General features: G+C 33.4%; 1 protein-coding gene across 6 annotated transcripts in view; it reads left to right on the top strand.

Moving 5' to 3' along the window:
• Window positions 1-22,920, top strand: part of LOC149782560 (WD repeat-containing protein 7-like) — a 146,785-nt gene that overhangs the window by 62,981 nt on the left and 60,884 nt on the right. For 4 of the 6 annotated variants that reach the window (XM_089934006.1, XM_089934003.1, XM_089934004.1 and 1 more), the window contains 3 exons: window positions 7,370-7,515; window positions 14,619-14,633; window positions 21,848-21,934. In XM_089934006.1, the coding sequence (XP_089790132.1) occupies window positions 7,370-7,515; window positions 14,619-14,633; window positions 21,848-21,934 (248 nt within the window). The remainder of the gene's footprint in view (window positions 1-7,369; window positions 7,516-14,618; window positions 14,634-21,847; window positions 21,935-22,920) is intronic. The other 2 variants (XM_089934007.1, XM_089934008.1) reach the window with 2 other exon arrangements.

The raw sequence follows: 22,920 nt of genomic DNA, 5'->3' as shown, positions 1-22,920 counted from the left end.
AATGTGTATGGTTCTCTGTTATTTATTAATTTACTTATTCATATATACAACTTATATGTACACAACTTTATCCCCTTTTTTCCTTAATTTTATATCATCACTTGTAGACTAGATATACTAAATATCTGATGGATGATTGTATGATTGATTGTAAATGTGTTGATTTTTCTTTCAGTTATCTCTAACCTCATGTTCAAGAATTTTTCTGAACAAGAAACTCAACCTGAATCTCAAATTTTGAAATTTGTTGCACTCTGGTATTTTTGTCAAGTCCACTTTTTGTAGAGGCTCAATATAATGGTCCACCTTTGTGGAAGCTCAGCATAATGGTCTCTTGGTGTTCTTTTGTTTGTCCATCCCTACATCCTTCAACACTCGTTATTGTAACCTCATTGTTACCCATTATCTTCAGCTTTAGAATAGGAGGATTTCATGTTTGGGCTATGGTCAGCTCCTTGCAAAGTGAAACGTCAGTTGTAACATACTTTGTTGTAACTGAAGTCGGATATACCATGATCTAGATATGGGGTTCCCACAATGATAAAATAATTTCACCAATTTCTTGAAGTACAGCGATGCTGGACTATAATACAATGGTCTGGGTCAACAGAGAGCCATCACGCTATGTAATATATTGAGAAATTGCATTACAAGTCATTTCACTGAAGGAAATGATGCATGCTTAACCCATAATAACTCCTAGTCTTCCAGGGGTAATGGGGTTTTGGACACTCAAAAGGTGTCAGTGTGCACGAACCCCAAAAGTGACACTGTCCAATTGAAAATAAGTTATCTTCTTATGTAAGCCTATAGAAAATGACAGGAAATTCAAATTTGATTAAAAGATAATACAATCGTTTTTTTAAAAAGCATTTTATATACTTTCAAGCCGAAACAATTTGGTAGACTTTAGCATTGTGAAATATCATACATTTTCACAACCATGAAGATATTAAGGAAAACCCCATGTTACTGTATTGAAAATCCATTGGATAGTGGATTAGTCTTAACTAGATGCAGTCATAGCCACTGTCAGTAATAGAGTGGATTTTGAAGGTGATCAGTTGTCATTACAATTCATCCTTGCACTTGTTAGTCTGTGCATGGTACAGTTGTTCAGACATTTCCAAAGATACGGTTGAATTTTTCTCATAATAGAAAATTATCTTTCTGCTTCTTACTGTGGAAGTGTCAGACATACAGTGGCCACACTAGTAAGAATGTTTAAAGATGTTAGCTACATTTGCGATTGAGTTCTACATTCACGCACTGTCCCAATGACTAGTGTTGTTACTGTGTGTGTGATTTGGATTTTTAACATAGTTTTAACAATTTTTCAGTCATATCGCTACAAAGTCTTCAATGTGGCAGTTTATAGTGATGTCTAGCACTTGGACATCATGCCAGAGACATGTAGCATGATGTCCCACCCCAGTCACATTATCCTGACACCAGGACAACCAGTCCTAACACTAACCTCTTAATCCTGAGTGCCTAGTGAGGCAGCTGTTAGTACCATTTTTTGCAAGTCTTTGCTATGACTTGGCAGAGGTTTGAACTCACATCCGATGTGGACACTCAAACCACTAGGCCACCAGAACTGTCCTGTTGTTGCTGTGTCAGTGGATATCATACACTTCAGAATGACTAATGTCAGTATGGTGTTGTGCAGTATGTGTAAAAAAATGAAATGTTCCCCCTTGCTCTGTGTTTTACAAAGTCAAGCTCCATCTACAAGGAGTTCTGAAATTTAGTTTTCTTGGACTTTGCTTGCTTTGCTGATGAATCATCCTTTTCTGTTCCAATTACAACTGCATTTTGACAGTTTATCTTTAACATGCATCTATTTCAATACCTGCCTTCAAACAAATTGGGTTGTTCCACTTCTTGAGCCTTATCTAAGCAAATTAGCCCAATGGGGTTTCCCACATAAGATTGTTGACTTAACATAACCTTAACTATCATCAGTCATTTAAGTAATCTGTGCAGGTGTGGTTGTTTACCTCTGACCAATTTACATGTCAATTATTTCCTGTGACAATGAACTGCTGATAGTTTTTCATGAGCAGTAAGCACAACTGTTTGATATTTTAGGTTACAGTCATATATCATGTCAAGAAAGCTCTTTCCCTTTGTTGAAGTTTTTAAAAATTTTTATACTAAGATTACTAAAAATTGTTTTTTAAAAGCACAACTGTGTTCAGGGATTTGGGAGTCCATGACGTGTGCTTGCAGGTGTGTTCCCTGAGCAAGACGGATTTGTATACTAGCTGTATACTCTATAACCCATATTACACCCATCAATCATACACCAAAATAAAGGGAATTAAAGGTTCTTTGAACTATACCTAAGATATACAAGGTCTTTTTTTAAATAGACAGTATAACCATTATAACCAGCAAGGAAGGCCAGGGGAATTCTTTTTCTTTAAAAACTGTAGAGCGCCACCTTAAAAGAAATATAAAAATGTATGCAATTACTTTTCTTATTTTATTATCATTATGTACGATGATCTGAATATAATGGTTCATTATTATTGATGTTAATTATTGATGAAAATAAGTTAATTATGTTCATTTTGCTCTTGCTTACATAATTTGCCATGAGGTATGTTTGTGTGAGTAGTGACCTTAATTATGGGGAAATTAGAAGACTTAGAATATAGGAATAGAGTCAACTTAAATTTAAAACTGTTGCATTAAGTAAAAGAAATATAGTGAAAATGTTTCTTTTCATTTATTTACAATGAAATTAAAAAATAAATGACAACAAAGCAAATTTGCTTCTTCCACATTAAGCAATAGGCAAATATTTTACACTTTGACCATTGACCTTTTTGAACCTCATCTGTTTCATCCCTTTTCAAACTGTAAAATTTATTGTTGACATCTCAGGAATAATTCTGGCTAGTTTCATTTTCCTGTCTTTCAGCATAACATTGGTTGCTCTGTTGACAAAATGTAATGAGCATTTTTAAAATAGTTCATTTTTTATCATGGGGGTCTGGACTTGTCAGAAACACTGACACTAATAAATCCTGTTCTGTGGGAGGAAATAGGAGAATTATTTAAAAGGACTGTTTTGATGCTTGTCACTTAAATGTTTCAGCCATACAATCAAAATTAAATCATACAGTTGTTGTTGTTGTTGTTGTTGTGGGGTTTAACGCCATTTTTCAGCACGATAGGCTATACATGGCGGCCAGTATTAATGGTGGAGGAAGAACCCGGAAAACCCCGGAAAGAACCACCGACCCACGAGAAGCTACTGGCAAGCTTTCTCACATGCCCATATTGGCTGAATCTTAGACTCGAACCGCCGCAGACAGAGGTGAGATGGCAGTGATCCGTAACGAAGAGCGCTTTAGACCACTCGGCCACTCGGGGCCCCCAAATCATACAGTAATAATACCTATGTTCTCCTAAAGGTGGCGCTCACCAGTTATTATATACTTTTGAGAGAGTGATGTATGTAAAGTGAAGTTTTTTTGCATTTAAAACATGCACAGTAGAGAGAATGGTGGCATACCAATATGCTACTTTAATGCATTGTGGCTGACATTTCTTTGGATATTGTACTTTGGAAATTGTACATGATCCAAGCACACTACAAACTAAAATGACTGCTCACTTGTGCAAAAAATCAGCCTGAATTAATCTAAAGTACACTATCCATAGCAGCTATTAAAATAGGGAAAATGAATTTTGTCCAACTAGACAATACCAGCTTCTGAAAGTGCAATGAATGACATACCAGATAATTAAAATGTAAAAAAGGTTATCAGCTCTTTTTTATACAATTTATCTCTAAGTTCAGGAAGTGAAAATTACCAAGTGGAGCTAGCACTTTTTTGAAAGGTGCGTATCTGGAGTAAAGCCAAGCTATATATGCTATAACCCATGTTATACCCATCCATCATACACCAAAATAAAGGGAATTAAAGGTTCTTTGAACTATACCTAAGATATACAATGTCTTTCTTAAATAGCCAGTATAACCAGTGAGGAAAGCAGGGGAAATTCTTGTTTAAAAAAAATTTCTAACCCTATTGGTTGGGGCATTGTTTTCATTAGGATACACTTCTGTTTTGATTTTTCAGTCACTCTTCCTGTGTTATAATAGGACTATTGCAGTGTATTGGTTTTATTCTGTTGATACTTGTACTAGCAGATATCATTCTTTTCTCACCTGTTGTGGAATAAATTATGATTGTAAGATACCAATTAAATGAAAATGCTGCACATATTATATTTTAGCTTGAATATAACTTGACTGAAAATTTTAAATTTTTATGAAACTTAGAATTTTAATTATGTAATTGAAATTTACTTGAAGTTTTTGTCACCTTATTGAAAATATCAGGCGTGGCAAACAGCACACTTAATAGCCTTCATTTGTTATCATATCTATTTAAATGCTCCCTAGTGCACCTTACTAAAAAGCTTGTGGTATGACTCAGCATCCACTGTCCATCTATCAACAGTTTCTTGTTACCACTGTGGAGTCCATATTTCTGACTTGATTTCAGTTAGATTGGAAAATTGTCATCAAAATCTTTAATGAGTTTGATAACAAGTGTGATCAATACAGACTAATAAGGTGATCTTACCTCTGATTGGCTGACATTGTTTCCATTCTGGGATTGATATGTCTGATTTGATTTTGTTAAAACTTGAATATTTGCTTGAATCATCAAGCTCTCAGATGATTTTGATAATGAATGAGATGCATTTTAATGAGGTGATCTTGTATTTGGTTGACAAAGCTTGTTACCACTCTATTTCATATTTCAGAGCTGATTTTGGTCAATCTTGAAATACCAGTACATGTTTATATTACCAAGATCTCTGATGAATTTAGGTAATGAGCGAGATCCAAAACTTTTTAATGAGGTGATCTTACATCTTTTTTATCCAGTTTTGATCAAACTTTGAATGTGATGATTTATCATCAAGATCTTATGCAAGTTGAATGCATAATAATGTGGATGTGCGGGTTCAATCCCCAGCTGAGTCATACCAAAGACTTGCAAAAATAATACTAACAGCTACCACGCTTGGTACTAAGCATTAGGAGGTTAGTGTTAGGACTGGTGCTAGATATTCCTATAAACTGCCACACTGCAGACATCGTGGCAATACAACTGAAAAATTGTTAAAGCTATATTAAAAATCCAAATCACACACACATACACACACACACACACACAATAATGAAGTAATCTTGGTTCTGGCTGAGCATGTTACATGTTACCACTTTGAAGACCTTATTTAGGATCTGACATATATCAGATTAGGAATATATGCTTATATATATTGTCAAATTTTTTATATGTGTTTGCAAATTACTGTGTATTTTCTGATGTTGTTTTTGATCCATTCAGAACACACTACTTGTAAAATGATATTTAAGTTTGTACGTTTATTAGTAGTGAATTATTTCATAAAAATGTACCACATTTGAATTTGTTACATATTTGGAACCGGGTTTAATATGTTTGGTGAATTTGGGTTTGGCAGTTGCTAGTATTGTCATGTTTTTTAAGTGCCTGAAACATCTTGTCATTTATATGTTATTATCATATGTCATTTCATGTATTTTAATACCGTTACTCACATATTATATGAATTTATATATTTGTAGCATTTAATTTTTAAAAAAATCTTTTAAATGCTTTTGTCTGGAAATGCCACTAAATTGAATTAGCAAGAGTTAAGAAACCCATGGCCTTAAATAATAACAATTTTGAATTATAATTTGAATTCATGTGAAAGCAATATGATTCTCTCTACCACAAATTAAAGATTCATCTTTAATCTTTTAAAAATCTTGGATGACTTTTATTATGAACAAGAGGTAATACATATTAATTTCTTTAATCTATGAATATGAACTTTTATCAGATTATAGTGAAATAGGTAAAATCAACAAGATATAAAGTTTCTGAAATAGTTTGCATGTTCATGAGTTATGTTTTAATAGTGCTTCATAAACATGCTTAATGAAATTGTCAATCAAGTTATGTACATCAGGTGAGTGATATGAGGTACACTTGGGCCTCTTGTTATTCTTTTTGATCTTTATAGCTAATAGTTATTAATTTATTTTAAGTTCCATTAAGGCTCCTTAGTACACGTACATCACTGGATTGATAGCTTGTTTGCTGTATTTGCTATTGGGCAGATCATATGTTTCAAAATTACCCATCTGTCCATCCCTTATCCATCAGTGAGTTCATCAGTTCATCCATTTTTGGTTCCTATACAGTAACTAAAGTCCTAGTCCATGTACCTTGACAAAACTTTGTGGATAACTTACGCTGAAAAAGAATGAAGCCTGTTGATTTTCGGGTGAAAAGGTCCACATTCAAGGTGATTATGCTGATATGGAAAGAAAGTAAGCTACAAAAGTTGGGTGAGGAGACAGCTAAAAGGACAAGATTGCCATGACTCAAATTGAAAGAACTGGTTTCATGGCTAGTGTTGTACAGAGTCAGCCGTACCAACTTTTAAACACAAGGATTTATGTCAGCAATTCGGAATTGTTCTTAAAACTTGATTATTGCAAGCATAAGTAGAATTTCATTGGTCACTTAGGTATTAGACTTTGCATTGGCATTCATTTCCAAATCTTGGTCGCTTACAATTTTGGAGCAGGTTGTTGTAATTACTGTGGTTATCAAAATGACAAGCTATAATATTCTCCATTGGGTCTTATTTAGCTACAGGAAAGAAGACAGCTTTAAAGCATGCTTATAATGTGGCATGGTTAAAAGAGACTACCTGGTTAGTCATTAATTCAAAAACATGAAATGACTATGGTGTGAATGTTTCTACATTTACATGAAAGGGTCCATCTCAGTGAGTCCACTATATAGACTTAATTGTTAGGTGAATATATTCATTGGTTTGAAGAAGGTATTCAGATGCTGTTACAAAATGTCACAAACTCAATTTTTGGATGACAGGGTTAAACTCTGAATTAATTTCAGTAAGTATTTTCCATTCTTTTTACATAAAAAGGTATATTAAATAAATGAAGATAAGATTTACAGGTAGACTTTTATTGATTTCCTAGTCCTTTAAAAACCAGATTGATATTGCACAGATACACAGACATGAGGAGGTCAAGCAAGTTTTAGAATTTTACATTATATCATTTACATAGTTTACACCAAAATGTTCTGCTTCTGTGCATGCATCAAAACCATCAGACTAAATGTGGTGATGTGGGCAAAATATTCCACTGCGTAAGCTACTTTTTGCTAATATTGGCTAATATTGGCGAATATTGTACAGCAGATATGCCATGTATGCCCTGAGCAACAACAAAAAAATATCAAAAGGCAATCTAACATTCACATTTCAGATCTACGATGCTGGAGACTTCACATTGTTGTGTTCAGAGTCCAACCGATGTGGGGAGCGCTGGTCTGGTGGAGATTTTGTCAGTGTGGATCGTGTAATAGTGTGGAGTAATGAGGGAAAGGGATACCTGTACAAGCTACCAACTAAGTGAGTTTTATTGTCTAGCTTGCTTTTGCTGATTGCAAGACATAGGTGTCGCTGTTCAGATGATTATGCACATGTCATCAACAATATTAAAATTGCATGTGAAATTAAGTTTATGATTGTGCTATAGTCTCCATCATAGTTTGATTTATCAACGAGATATAGTGTTCATTGTGAAGCTTTTTTATTTTATTTATTTCTGTGATGATTCCAATACTGGGAAATGTAAAGGCAGATTTGTGGTATGTTTGCAGATAAGATTTTTTTTTTTTAACTCTACACAAAAAATTGTGGATTGTAATAAATCAATTTTTTAAAGATAAACATTCTTAGAGTCATTGAAGTTGTTTCTGGGTGTGGTAATTCCATATATGATGCATTTGTTTAATCTATTGAGTCAGAATTAATATAACCAAGGATTCGGTATCAAGAGTAAGAGCCCCCAAAGATATTTTACTACTTTTTTTTTACTTTTTGAATGTAATGCTAAAGCAGTATTTTTTTTATGCAAGTCTTTTGAAAGGCAGAGCAGTAAAGAGGTAAGATTTGTCTGCTTTTTTTGTTGCAGAACTTATTTTTCATGTGTAGCTATTTTAGTTATCTTAATCCTTGTGCAAAAATGCATGTTTTTTTTTTTTACTTTCTGTTTCTTTAAGTATGACTTGAACAATTTGTTAGATGAAATATATGTCACCAGTTATCAAACCAGTTGAAAATGAATATACAGCAGAACCTGTTTTCACAGACACTCCTGTATAAAGGACATATGTTCATAATGGAGTCATTTATCCCTTTTTATATACTGGCACGGCACATAGTAGGGTATTCCAGAGAACCGTGTTTGCTACGTTTGTGCAACAATCAGTAAATGTAGAGATGAATTAAATTTTGGGTTATCTTTGTATTCATATGCAGATGATCTGATTAGATCTTCTGACCATTATCACAGTGTATTTTATTTGTTTTACATTTTTGAAAATGTTTAGAATTTTTTAAGCACATGAATTAGACAAATACAAAATGGAAGGACATTTGGATTTATATGCAGATGATGTTTTAACTTTTTGGACTATAACTTTTAGATTTTCTGTAGGGCATTAGGGCATAACTATTTTAGAGACACAATAGTAGTCCTAATAAGGCTTTCATTTGTAACCTTATATTAAGGACAAAGGTGTTTTAGTCTCCTCAGTGTCCCATATAGACAGGTTTCGCTGTGATTTCACAGTATTTAGTTACATTTTGTATGGATACATAAAGGACTATTAGGTAATACCTTCCCATTGTTTTCTCCAGGACTCGCTCATGATTGTGCAAATTCCCAATAAACTGAATGACCCCCACCAACAAATGATTGAGTTCCTGACAATTGTGGACATTCAGTAATGAAACTGTACCGTCCATTAATATTACCAGAGCTCAATCTGATCATAAAAGCGTGTTACTTTAAGTTCACCCTCATCTATCCCTTACTAAGTGACTTTTTGCAATTGATCAATGAGATGATTCCATTGATTACCAAGTTATTAGAATTGTTTTCCCAACTGCACTTTCTGAGTTTGTGGAATGGTGGTCATGCAGCGTACTATATTTATTGATAATCTCTCTACTGTTACAATCAGATCTACTGCATACGGCATGGTGTCATTGTCATAACACATGATGATAGACTCATTGCCAATAATGAAGTATAACTGTAAGCTGTATCTTTATTCATTAAAAGTTTTTATTGGCACTTCATTGAAAAATGCCATAAGTGAATGATTCATGGCACATCATTTAAGCATACTGTAAGGGATCTATTCATGGCAAATCATTTATGTATGCTGTAAGAGGCCTGTTCATGGCTCATCATTTATGTATGCTTTAAGAGACCTGTTCATGTCACATCATTTAATGATGCTGTAAGGGATCTATTCATGGCACATCATTTATGTATGCTTTAAGAGGCCTGTTCATGGCACATCATTTATGTATGCTTTAAGAGGCCTGTTCATGGCACATCATAGAAAAATGCTGTTAGAGGTCTGTTCATGGCACATCATTGAAAAACGCTGTAAGTTTTTTTTTTCATGGCACATTGTTGAGAGATGCTGTAAGGGGTCTGTTAATGGCACATCATTAAAAAATGCTGTAAGGGGCCTGTTCGTAGGTACTTTTCTCACATTAAAACTGCCCCCTGTAAATAACCTATTATGAAAATGCCAAGGGGAATTGCCGTCTGTGTGAAAATCTAGGAGATATCACTGCTTTTCTGAAAATGATAAGGTAATTTTTTTTGTCAAATGTAGTATCACAGTTATCAGGGTCATACTGTTGATTTTATATGGCCTGTGGTAGCAGATGGGGAGACATATCACTTTTTTTATACATCTGCAGTTAAGCATATGTATTTTATTATGACATTGTCCATCCATCCATCTGTTGTCATTTTCATTTCAGCACAATAACTTGAGTTTTCCTACATTTGCCATTACCAGACTTTCTAGATGGCTTATATTTATGATATGGAAGAACACTATTGATTTCGGTCAAAATGTCTAAGGGTCATTGTGATAAAAGAAGAAAAAGGAAATAATAAGTCTTTTTTCCACTGTGTACAGTTACCATTTGGGGTAAAGAAGAACCCTATTGATTTGTATACAGCGGTCAGAGGTCCATATTTTGGCTAATTAAAAGAAATGTTTTTTATGCAATAACATTAATTATCAACCATCTAAAGTTACAGTACTCAGGGATTTGAAGAACCTTATCAGTTTTGAAGCCAAACTGTCAGTGGTCAACATTACTGTGACCTAAAGAAGAAAAATTGTTTCCGCACAATAACATTAGTTTTACATCACAGACTTGGAGCAAACTTTTTAGACTGATTGCACTTGTATTAAGAAAATAGCCTGTCAATTTTGAGGACAAATTATCACAGGTGGCTGAAAAATAAAAATGGTTTTCTGCATGAAATGAGTTATTTACATATAGGACTATTAAACACAGGGTATGAGCATAATGTGGTGTTCATTGTACTCTTGTTTTGTTAAATGGGATGGATTTATTTTCTGGAAGCCTTTAGTTGCTCTCTGCTCAGTTAAAAGAAGAGCTTGTGTTTCTGGTAATGGGCACATTACTATATTAGAGTTGTTGACCTTTTGCAGCTGTGTAAATGGACAAAACTGGAATTAATCTTAAAAGGAAATGGTTATATTCAGCGTGGCTACCTCCCATGAAATTATTTCACAGCTCCTATATACAATCATTTCAGTGCAAAATGCTCATAAAAGGTAATTGCTTCAATATTTTCAATGAATTGTTCATGTATATGTATTTTTCTTGTCATTCTTTGTTAAGAAGTAAAGACCTATTAAGACTTAAACATTTAATTACAGTTTACAGGTTGTTAGAGGGAGGGTGGTATTTGCTTATGGTTAAACAGGAACATGATCATCAGTATTTCACAATTTATATTCATCCGTTCTAGTGTGTTTGATTTTCTTTATTTTCTGAATCCCAAGCCATCAACATTCCTAATACTTTGAGTGGTGACAGTATTGGTATTGTAAGTTAAAGATGTATGACAGTTTTGAGTTTGAGGTTTTAAAGTTGTGCATAGGGTGGGTACATCTTTTATCGAAGTTCATGGGCAAGACACAGTTTTCTGCAGAAGCCTTGTTTAAGCAGTCACCCAAGTTAAAAAAAATTGAAATCGATTTAGGTAAGTCAAACCATATTATTAAAATCTTCACAATTAATAATCTATAACTGAAAACAGATAGAGAAAATTAATTGAATTAATAGTTTTAAAGGATAATAATACACAACAATACCATATAGCAGGAACTTTTGCAGTGGACATGTTTGATGTTTAAATTTTCTCTTAACTAGATCATGACAGTAATTCAATTCAGTATTGAATTTCTAAAATATAGCTTGCAAAATTAAATTCTCCTTCTCTTTCTACAAAACTGAAATTTTGTCCACAAAAAATACCTGCTGTACGTTATGCTACTCACATTTAAAATTTCTTCCTCAGTAAAAATTATACTCAGCATTTAACATTATATTGGGTCATAATCAGCATAAATCACAAAGTGAAGGCTGTGTATGTAAAATGGTCTTCATATTAATATGGCATTATGATCCACAGTGAAACCTCATTAATTCAGTCTTTTAAAAAAAAGAAATTCTTGGAGTCTGAATGATCAGATTTCTACATGGGTCTTTTAAACTGATGATTTCAATTTCGATTCCTATATCCATTCATATCAAATTGTAGGAGAAAATGTCTGGATTCATGGGGTTTCAGTATTTTTCCATTGTTTACGTAACTTCCTTTTCTTATTCAGCTCCCTACTTTTGGATTTCAAACTAAAAACAGTTTTGTCTAATCAATTTGACATCTCTATATTTGACTATTTCATTAATATGATGGCATGAATCACATTGTATAAACTCGACCATATCTCATTTCTGAAAGTTGTGATTAGTGAAGTAGTGCTGTTGTATTGCTTAGAATAGCAGAAGTGGACTACTAGATAAAGATATCAGTCACACAGCAGGCAGAACATAATTCTAAATCAATTAAAATCTGGAGTCACAACCAATAAGATACTAATCTTTACCTCTCTTTTCCATATTGTCTCTAAAATTCGGATCAAAATGGCCAGGTGTATTTGGTATTAATCAACAGTACTTCATTGAAACCAGTAATAAGCTGCACAGTAAAAACGATAAACTAATTAAGATTTGTGATTTATTGATATGAAGAATTAATTTTGAGATTATTCTATAGAGTTTTCCTATCCATGCAGAACTACCTCCTTGGAATAGGTGTCTGCCATTTTTAAACAATCCATATCTTGTTGTTGCAAATAGAATGAAACTGCTATATGTCTTCCACCATATTTGTTTGTATAAGGAATTATTTAAAAAATTTATTTCAGTAAAATTGACTTCTCTTCTGTACTTTTATGAAAGGGGAATAGCTTTCTTATCTAGAACACATATTGCTGTCAAAAATTAGTGTCATATATGTATGAAAGGACTACATTTTATGTCATGATACATGTTAGATGTAGAGCCATACCATAAACTTATTTAACACATGCAGGCAGCCATGGTAATGATTAGTAAAGGCAAGTGTTTTGGACCACTCAGCCATCAGGCTCGAAAACTGGAATGTAGCCTTAGCCTTACATTGTATTGAGTTTATGTGGATTTGTATTTTAATACAGGACTACAACAACACAATGCACCTTGTCGGAGTCCATTGCTAAGTACTTCACAATCATTATAATTAGTATCGCACCCTTTTTTATAAAGCATTCAGAATATTAGGATTATTGCCACCTGTCTTTTTATCTGCCTGCCCATTCATTATTAAACCTCCTAAACAACTTGGTGAAATTTGATAAAATTTTTTAATTATGTTGCTATTGTGTAAAAAAAACCGGTATCATTCATAGTTTCCATCCCGAAGGTCCCGGCAAGTAGTCACATATTCATTTACATCAACATTTTCTCATATTTTCCAACTAAACTATTTAAATGCAGTAATTAACGGAAGATGCATGATACAGTATATGTTGGATTTTATATTTTGATCCCTGTGTCAAATATGTCAAGAGATGGCAATGAATATGGGTGTGGTTGGGTGGGACTGTTAGAACATGTAGTGAAAAAGTGGAAATATTTGATAGCATACCATTGCAGTTACTCAGTTCGTTTATGACACTAATGCTACTGGAACTTATCAGATATTTGACAGAATCAACTTCAGACTTACACATGTTATGGGAAGATGACTCAAAGATGGCAGACAGTAATTCCAGGAGAGGTTGTTATATTTTTGAACATACTGTATATAGTTGCCAATAAGTTGAATCCAACTGCAAATAGCATAGATCCTTATCTGCTATAAAATAATGCTTATGCAGATCAGGGTTTGTATTTATTCTGTTGATTACTTCTAACAAAATACACAGACCCAGATATGCCAGTGCATTATGTGATGGCAGATCTGGGTCTGTGCAATTTGCAGTTGGACTCATAAGTGAGTCTACCTATTAATTATAATAATTAACTATTTTCAGATCTTATTACTGTTGCCTGGTCTTGCAAAATTCAACTTGGCTTCCAGGGTCATTGTAGTGGTTCTCCTTTTAGCAACATTTATAAATTTAAAAAAAATTACTTTCTGATGTTTGTTTGATCTTAAGGCACTGAATTTCAAATCACTTTATGCTTCAGCTCTGATTATGAACTGGCAGTATTTGAGTAAAGTTGGAATATTTACAAAAGCAAGTTCCATATTAGGGGGAGTGAGTGAGTGACTCATTTGAAATAGTTACCCTTAAGTATGTTATTTTCTAGAATAAAGATTCCCCATAAGCAAAGTTCACTTCACCTTACTTAATGATTTAACTCCATTCCTCCCACCTGGCCTTTTGATTCAAAACATTGCAATAATAATCCAAGAAAAAATGTTAACTTTTGTCCCCACAAAGAGATAGGTGTAAAGTTAGAAAAGGAAATTTTATACTGTCAGTTTTGGTGCATGCCAGAAGTTATGTTGCTATCAAGGTAATTCCATGCAAAAATTCTCGTATGACCTTCAAAACAAATCTGTGAAAAATTGAAATAGTGTAGCCTCATCAGAAATGAAATGGGACTGATTGAATATACCCAGATCCATTAATAATAGAATCAGTAATTTTGTCCAATATTTAATCCTGTAAATGTAGGAAAAGAGGACTTTCACTATGGAAATGGTTGCTGATTTTCATCTGTAACCAAATTTTGAGGTTGCCCTATTATACCAAAACTATTTTCTTTGACAGGAAAATATGAAAATGTTTTATACTTTTATAAAGTTTTAATAGCATTTCATGAGCATTTGATTTATCTAATATGAAAATATACAAAAAGGAAAGCAAAATATGACTATTTTGAATATTATAAATTTTGAACTCACTTTTCCATATTTTTGCCAATTTCACACCAGTCTGTTTGGAAAGGAAATTCTTTTTGCCCAAATATTAAAACCAGCATGGACCCTGTAGAAGTATTAGCTTTCTTCCAATCTCTACTATCTCTCGTTGGATTTTGTATTTCAGTGACTCACAGACAAAGTAAGTATAATATTCAACTGAACGTTTTGGGAGTATGCATTAAAGCATTATTTGCAGACATTGTCAAGTTATGATGCAAATTAATTGCAGTGAGTTGATACAGAGTTAGTGTGAAAGTTACCTCATTAGCATTGCTTGCAAAGATCTGCTGCTGATCCATAATTTTGATAATGAATTAAAAAGAATTGTTTTTGTATCTATGTTGTCTGCCTTGTGTTCTATGACTGCTTCATATTATTCTGTTGACACTGTGACAAGGGATATAACTCTGTTTACTTAATATATATCTTTTTGCCTTATTCATAAAAAAAGACAGAAATTACAATAAATCCCAGGATATGAAGGGAAATACATTGAATTTGAAACAGTTTTTTGTGCGACACCATAACTGTATTAGTCAATGTGTCAAACCATACAGATATTAGTCTTTCAGAAAATGGCTAACATAAATGTTATCTTTGTATATCTGTTCCTGGCTGAATTAAAGTTTAAACTGTATTTTATTTAACACCGATCACACAGTGAGTTTCTGTCATCTTGTTATTGATGACATTAAAGTGCTGCTTTTTTGTCATACCTGCATCCACAGATGGTGCAACATAGGTTATAATATTTTGTATTTGCACCATTATTGTTGTCAAGAATGTTAGGTTTTAGTTTTATTGGTATAACACATATCTTACCTTTATTAGCAGGGGAGATGTAGTGATCAGCAAAACTGTTTTGCTGGTTAAAGGCCAGTGAAAAATTCAAATGAGACTAAACATTTAGTGGAAGTATGCAATGCATATACTGTAAAACCTCAATACCACAATCACTAGGGCCAAAATAAATTTGGTGTTCAGTGTTTAATGAGGTTGTTTATCTCCTTAAAATTAATTGAGATCAGGTGACCTCTCAGAATCAAGTCAATGTTTATATGTTGAATCTACATTTGTTTCTTTTTTGGGTTTTATTTTTACTCAGTATGTTGACCATTTCACTGAATAAAGTTTGATTTTATGGGTTTAGCTTAGTTTTGATTTACTAATCTAAGGCTCTTTGAAATTAAAGAAAGAAAATTCTGGAAACATAATTCATTTTCAAGGGGATTTCACTTTATTGAGGTTTTGACCATCAGAGATTTCACTGTACTTTGCTCAGTACTAGAAGTCAGTAAGATTCAGAAGTAAGAGGTCTTGAGTGTTTACCTCTGTGGTCATTGGTTTGAAGATACACAAAGGCACATGTAATGTCTTTTGTCTGCAGGTTTTGTCGAAAGCAGACTATATACCCATCCCACTTTGAATAGAGTTATATCCCTTGATTCTGGTTTAGTGAGTTGTGCTAACCTAATATCAGCTGCATAATTTCAAAACTCTGTGTCTACTTCATATTTTTTGTATATGCAGTGCTATTTCTTATTTGGTGCTGAAGTTTACATTCAGTTTTGATTGTGCCTTTCTTTGCCCAGTTATGCTTGTGTTTTGTTGTCAGTTTGTAGTTGCTTTGATTCATGCCTTGAATATTGTTCAACACCGTGTGTTTACCAGGAAAGGAAGAGAGATCCCTTTTGTAGAGAAGGCAACATTTTGTTTGATTATCATGGCTTTAGATGTCATTGTTTTGAATGTGAGACATTTATACTAATTATTTCACGTACAGACCCTGTTTTTTCTTCTATAACAAATTGTTGAATGTATGTCCAAATGGAAATAAAATCACTCTTATTTTATAAACACTTATCATTCACAGTTGGAATACTGTATATAGTCAGTTATAAGTGGAATCCAACTGCAATCTGCACAGACCCGGGTTAGCCATCACATAATGTTCCTGCAGATATGGGGCTATGCATTTGTTATGACCAATCAGTAGAACAAACAACATATACTATGAGTTGCAGGGCATTATGCTTTGTTGTTTGCAATTTGACTTGACTTACAAGCAAGTACAGATGGTACTTTCTTATGACTTTGAATTTCACAGTATAATCTTTTTTTTTTATCATCTTTTTTTTTAGTTTTTCTTTTGTTTTTGTCTTGCCTGCATCATGTGATTCAAGAAGTCATTGCCACTTTTTCATGACATTATAGTTGTCCCTGCCAGGATCAACATTTGTCAGATTATCTCATTTCTCAGAACTGTTGCATGTACAGCCAAGAAACTTGATGATAACATTCATTCATCAGGATACTGCTCACCAATATGAATAGTAGGTTACAATAACCAAGTTTTCACGCTCCCAATTTTCATGCTCCAGTGATTATGTAGTACCATTTCGCACAGTTTTTTTGAAACCATTGCCTACACAATTGTGAAACTGAACGAGCGCATTCATGTTGAGAACTACTCATGTGTAGATAATATAGGTCAACATGACCTACCTTTTCTGCTCCAGTGTTGACAGTTTTTGCATTTGACTCCATATATAGTATCCAACTTTGTTGCATGAAAACTCATTTCCTACAAATGAGAATAACTTCACTCATATGCACCACTTATTATTAAACTGCAGTGAATATCATGTCACCAAGACAGAATTACCATATACATCACTCATATGCATTGTTTATTATTACACTGCAGTGAATATCATGTCATCAAGACAGAAATACCATATACATCACTCATATGCATCTCTGTTAAGCTGCAGTGAATGTCATTGAGATAGAAATACCATATATATCACTTGTATGCATCACTTACTATTAAACTGCTGTGAATATCATGCCATTAAGATAGAAATACCATATACATCACTCATATGCATCTCTGTTAAACTGCAGTGAATATCATGTCATCAAGATAGAAATACCATAGACATCACTCATATGCATCTCTGTTAAACTGCAGTGAATATGTCATTGAGATAGAAATACCATATATATCATTTGTACGCATCACTTGCTATTAAACTGCAGTGAATATCATGCCATTAAGATAGAAATACTCTATACATCACTCATATGCATTGTTTATTATTACACTGCAGTGAATATCATGCCATCGAGATAGAAATACCATATACATCACTCATATGCATCACTTAATCTGCAATGAATATCATGTCATTGAGATAGAAATATATATATATCACTTGTATGCATCTCTTCAACTGCAATGAATATCATGTCATTGAGATAGAAATACTGTATACATCACTCATATGCATTATTATTACACTGCAGTGAATATGTCATTGAGATAGAAATACCGTATACATCACTCATATGCATTATTATTACACTGCAGTGAATATGTCATTGAGATAGAAATACCATATACATCACTCATATGCATTGTTTATTATTACACTGCAGCGAATATGTCATTGAGATAGAAATACCATATACATCACTCATATGAATCACTTAAACTGCAATGAATATCATGTCATTGAGATAGAAATACCATATGCATCACTTACTGTTAAACTGCAGTGAATATGTCATTAAGATAGAAATACCATATATATCACTTGTATGCATCACTTACTATTAAACTGCAGTGAATATCATGCCATTAAGATAGAAATACCATATATATCACTCATATGCATTGTTTATTATTACACTGCAGTGAATATCATGTCATAGAGATAGAAATACCAGGGTAAGAAATTTATGTTCCTGATAGTATCAACTCTTTTTGTTCAGTATTATTGTTTGTGTTGATCATTGTATTGTACAGCACCCCCTCACTATCGGTCCCTTCACAATAACACATTTCCAGTTATAATGCAGGTTTAGTCATGGATCCTATTGTATTAAGTGTAATTTTGTTGTAAAATTATATGTGCATGGCAGTCCCACTATAAGTGAGTACATTCTATGGCTGCCATGGACAGAATTATAATGAGTGAGTGCTGTGTATTCGTTTCATTAAATGCTGTTTCAGATACATTTAAAATATACAGTCTGATCTTTTTAATCTGACATGGAACTGATATTGGATAAACATTACTGGGGTAGTTTTGCATACTGTCAATAAATTATTCCCATGTATGACTTTTATTATTTATAAAAATGGAGATAATATCCTGATAATTAAGGATTTTGGAAATAAATTATAATGGATTTTACTTTTGCAAGTATTGGTTTAACTGGCACAATGTTCACTGATGCATTTCCAGTAAAACTTGATTTGCAACAAAGAAGTGCACTTTATGTTCAGAACCTCAGATAAAGGACTTTCTTTTAGGATAAAATAATGTTGGTTTAATAAGGCTAGATTGGATCCATAATTTTACCAAATGTGTAAAAGTCCTATTTCTGGTATGTTAAAGCATTCCGTTCACAGGACTTTATCCAGTCTGGCATTAAAATTCGTAAGTTTCTGATTTATTTGAAATATACTAAGAAAATTGAGGAAATATATATTTTAATGCTTTTTTGACACACATTTCTTCAAAAATATAAAACAACACATTTTGGGATTAATCTACTGGTCCCAGGAGTTAGAAGAGTTACTGATGTAAACACCAAGTACATGTAACTCACCTCAGTCTTCAAATGATCTAATACCAGTTTCTGATTGGTGTATGCCAGGGATGATGATGCTGGTAAAGTTATGGATTGTATTTTGCTCTGGAGATTACTTCAGAGTTCTGAAATGTGCAGGCTGACCACATAATTTATGTAGACTTTTGTCCCCACACATTGGAAACTTTCAATGATTTTACAGTCTTTGGAAAAATTAAGTGTTTGTGGATTTGTTTAGATGTGGATCAACTTGATCAAAACTAGATTTTATTATTTCATTGATGCACACTAGCATATCTTTTTTTAATTCATCCCTTTTATGTGTCTGTTCATATATTAATTGCCAGATTGTCATGGAAACATTGGGATATTAAATTATGTTCTAGATTGGTTCAACTTTCTGTCTGTATATATGTCTCACTTTAATGTCAAAGGTCTTTTTTGTGTGGCTGTTATAGCTTGTGAGCCTGATAACACCAACAAGCATGAGTAGATTTTTAGTTGTGGATGATTATGAATACTTTGAATGATGCAAGCTAATTAATTTGGTTTTTCTTCCCAAAATTAATAATCACAGAATGATTTAAACAAACTTGGCATGTGGGTATATTTTGACATTGTCCTGGACAATTAAGATCAGTGATCTTCTGTCCACAATATATAAGTAAGGTTCAGGGTCAATGGATGTAACAGCAAATTTTGTACTGAATATGTTAGCTTTGATAAATAAGAAAATATTTTGTTACCAAATTTGGTACTTTATGATCGAGTTCCTGTAAAATAAAAAAAGAGTTGGTTAAAAAGAATAAAAGGGCAGAAGAAACAGAGACTTATCATGGATTCCAGGAAATTATTTTTGGCTGGTAGAGCATCAGACCCTTCCAGAATCTTGTTTATCATTTGTTTTGGTGTCAAGAAGGTCTGATTTCCTCCTTTGTACCTTCTGTCTTTCTAATGATTTCAGTTGTCAACATTCTACTTGAATCATTTGGTGGAGTTACAGTCATAATTGTTCTATACACTTAATTTTATTTCAACCCAACAGTTTATTCCTTATGGAATTCAACCAAATTGATATGCTGCTTTATGTTGGACAAGACGTGAGATGGTGTTAGGTTGACAAGGCATGAGATGGTGTTGATTATGTTGACAAGGTGTCAGGTGGTGTTGATTATGTTGCCAAGGTGTCAGATGGCATTGATTATGTTGTCAAGGTGTCAGATGGTATTGATTTTCAATTGCTTATATAATCATCAGGACTTATGGTTGTGCAACATGCTCAGTCTCAGTTCTGAAGAAGCCCTTACCTTGTTCCAATTAGATTTTATGGCTACTTTATGTTGCTGCAATTTCAGGTGTGCTAGATTGCCATAAATTGGAATGTTTGCACCTTGTTGTTTGATATGCTGACTTGTTTCTATACTAAACCCTTATTATTACTATTCTTCTTCATCTTCTTCTTCTTCTTCTTATTATTATTATTATTATTATTGCTATTATTATTAATATTGTTATTTTTATTATTGTAAACTTGAGTTAAAGCACACAGATTGCAACATGATTTATAACAGATGTTGTCCATAGACTGGAGAATTTGAATTTGAGAGTTTTGGTTTGCAGCATTATTGACAGGATTCTACGGATTTAACATTAAACAAAAATTGTCTTAGTTTATTTGAGTTGGTCCATGCCATGCCATACAGTGATTGAGATGGTTGCTCTTAAAAAGGGTCCTTAGTGTGAGTTTTTGACAGAGAGACATGTGCAGTTTTTAAGGTATGTGCAATTATTATATCAAATAAAGTAAAATTAATTTATTGTCACTTTTTTCCCATTGAAATTTGATCAAATTATGGTTCACTTAAGCTATCTGAGCCATTACACCCATTTTACCTGTTACACTTTCTTTTTGAGACAAAGCCCTGTGTCTCAAGGTCCAGCTTCCACTTAACTGTATTCTCCTTAGTTGGTTTGAGGTGCAGATGTGGAATCCTGTTGGCATTGGCAATGTCAGATATGTCTGGGAGAATTGCATGAACCCATGACCTCCCTAACTCTGGACGGGTGCTCTACCACTTGAGCTATCCAAGCTGATGCACCAGTTACAATACATTTATCCAGTGTTAAATAAACAAAAACTGAAATGTAGAAAATAAATGGGTGTATTTTGTGATCCAGACGGAGGTGGAGAGGTCTCTTGAAGGACAGATGGGAGAGTAGAAGGGAGGACATCAAAGGCAAAGGGAAGTTTTCTCTCTAGTTATAGTAACTCTTTTAAGACTTGTTGCTGTTGTAGGGTTTAACACCATTTTTCAGTACAAGATAGGCTATAAGAACCTGGGAAAACCCTGGAAAGAACCAACGACCAATGAGAAGCTATTGGTGAGCTTTCTCACATACCCACATTGGCCAAGCCCAAGATTTTAACCCACACAGAGGTGAGACGGCAGTGATTTGTAATGGTGAGCGCATTAGACCACTCGGGGCCCCTCTTTTAAGACTTGAAAATCTGGTAGCCATTGATTTCTTGAATTTGTTTATTTCTTTACAAACAGTTCTTTGTAGAAGAAAATTTAAAATGGATACTAAAAAGACCCACTTCACAAAAATTTAGATATACATAGTCAGTTATCTGATATTTTGCATTTTCTCAGATTTTTACCAAATGTATTGTGGTCACCCTGAACATGAAAGCAAATTTTCACAAAAATAATGAAATTATTATTTAGTATATTAAAAATCTTTGACCAGAGATTCACTTACCAAGGACAAGAAAACTCCTGCTGAATTATACTCACCCAGAAGAAGAATGAGTACAACTGGTTTCAGATTTAATCTGTAAGACAATGCACTTAAATAATGTACTTTAAGATTATTGTATTTCATGTATGCATAATTGACCTCTTTTTGTAACTACCTTGTATACTCATGTATACATTACAGCATCCAGTTAAAACAACAGAGACCCTGATCTGCCATAGTATTGCATAATATACTAGCAGATCTTGGTCAATCCAGTTTGTAGAACAAGCTGCATAAACTCTGACGTGCTTTTACCTTCTATGCCATTTGATCTGGGTCTCTGTTGTGGAATGTGATATACATGAGTTTTTACAGTAATTTTTGGGGATCTGTATGAGTTCATTATAAGGAGTTATTGTATTCACAATTATAAAATAATTATTAAGTGCAAAAGGCATCACTACACTAATAAAGTTCCTTATACAGTGTATATTTCCTTTATTTTTATACAATTATTTAATGAAATTCAGAACATTACATGTTAGTTCAGCTGCCCTAAGACTGTCATGCTTACTGTTGTTACTCACTTATAAGTCAGATCAAACTGCAAACAACAAAGATCCTGATCTGCCATAGCATATTGTGCCAGCAGATTAGGGTCTGTGTTGTTTGTTCTACTGATTACTCCTAACAACTACACAGACCCAGATCTGCCATGTCACATAATGCGATGGCAGATCTGGGTCTGCAGTTTGCATTTGGGTTTGGCTTATAAGTGAGTATATATGGTATGTTGAGCACTAATCTGGACACATACAAAAAAGATAGTATAGTTTATGGTACAATTTCTATAAACAGTTGCATTTAAATGAAATGACTAATTTTTATTAAAGTACAAGTGACCTCTTGAACTGGCCAAATCACATCAGTTTGCTTTATTATTTGATGTGAAAACCAACAATTAGAATTGAATAAACACTTTATTTTCTGTTTAGACTTTAATGCTGCTTTGAATTTAGTACAAGTAACATTCTTCACACTTTGCATATCTCCAGGAAATATCAGTGAAGAAAAAATTATTT

Source organism: Sinohyriopsis cumingii, chromosome 15 (assembly GCF_028554795.1).
Source record: "Sinohyriopsis cumingii isolate HCF-2022 chromosome 15, ASM2855479v2, whole genome shotgun sequence".
NCBI lineage: Eukaryota > Metazoa > Mollusca > Bivalvia > Unionida > Unionidae > Sinohyriopsis > Sinohyriopsis cumingii.
Note: the sequence above shows the minus strand (reverse complement) of the source record. Positions and strands in the feature narration are given on the sequence as shown.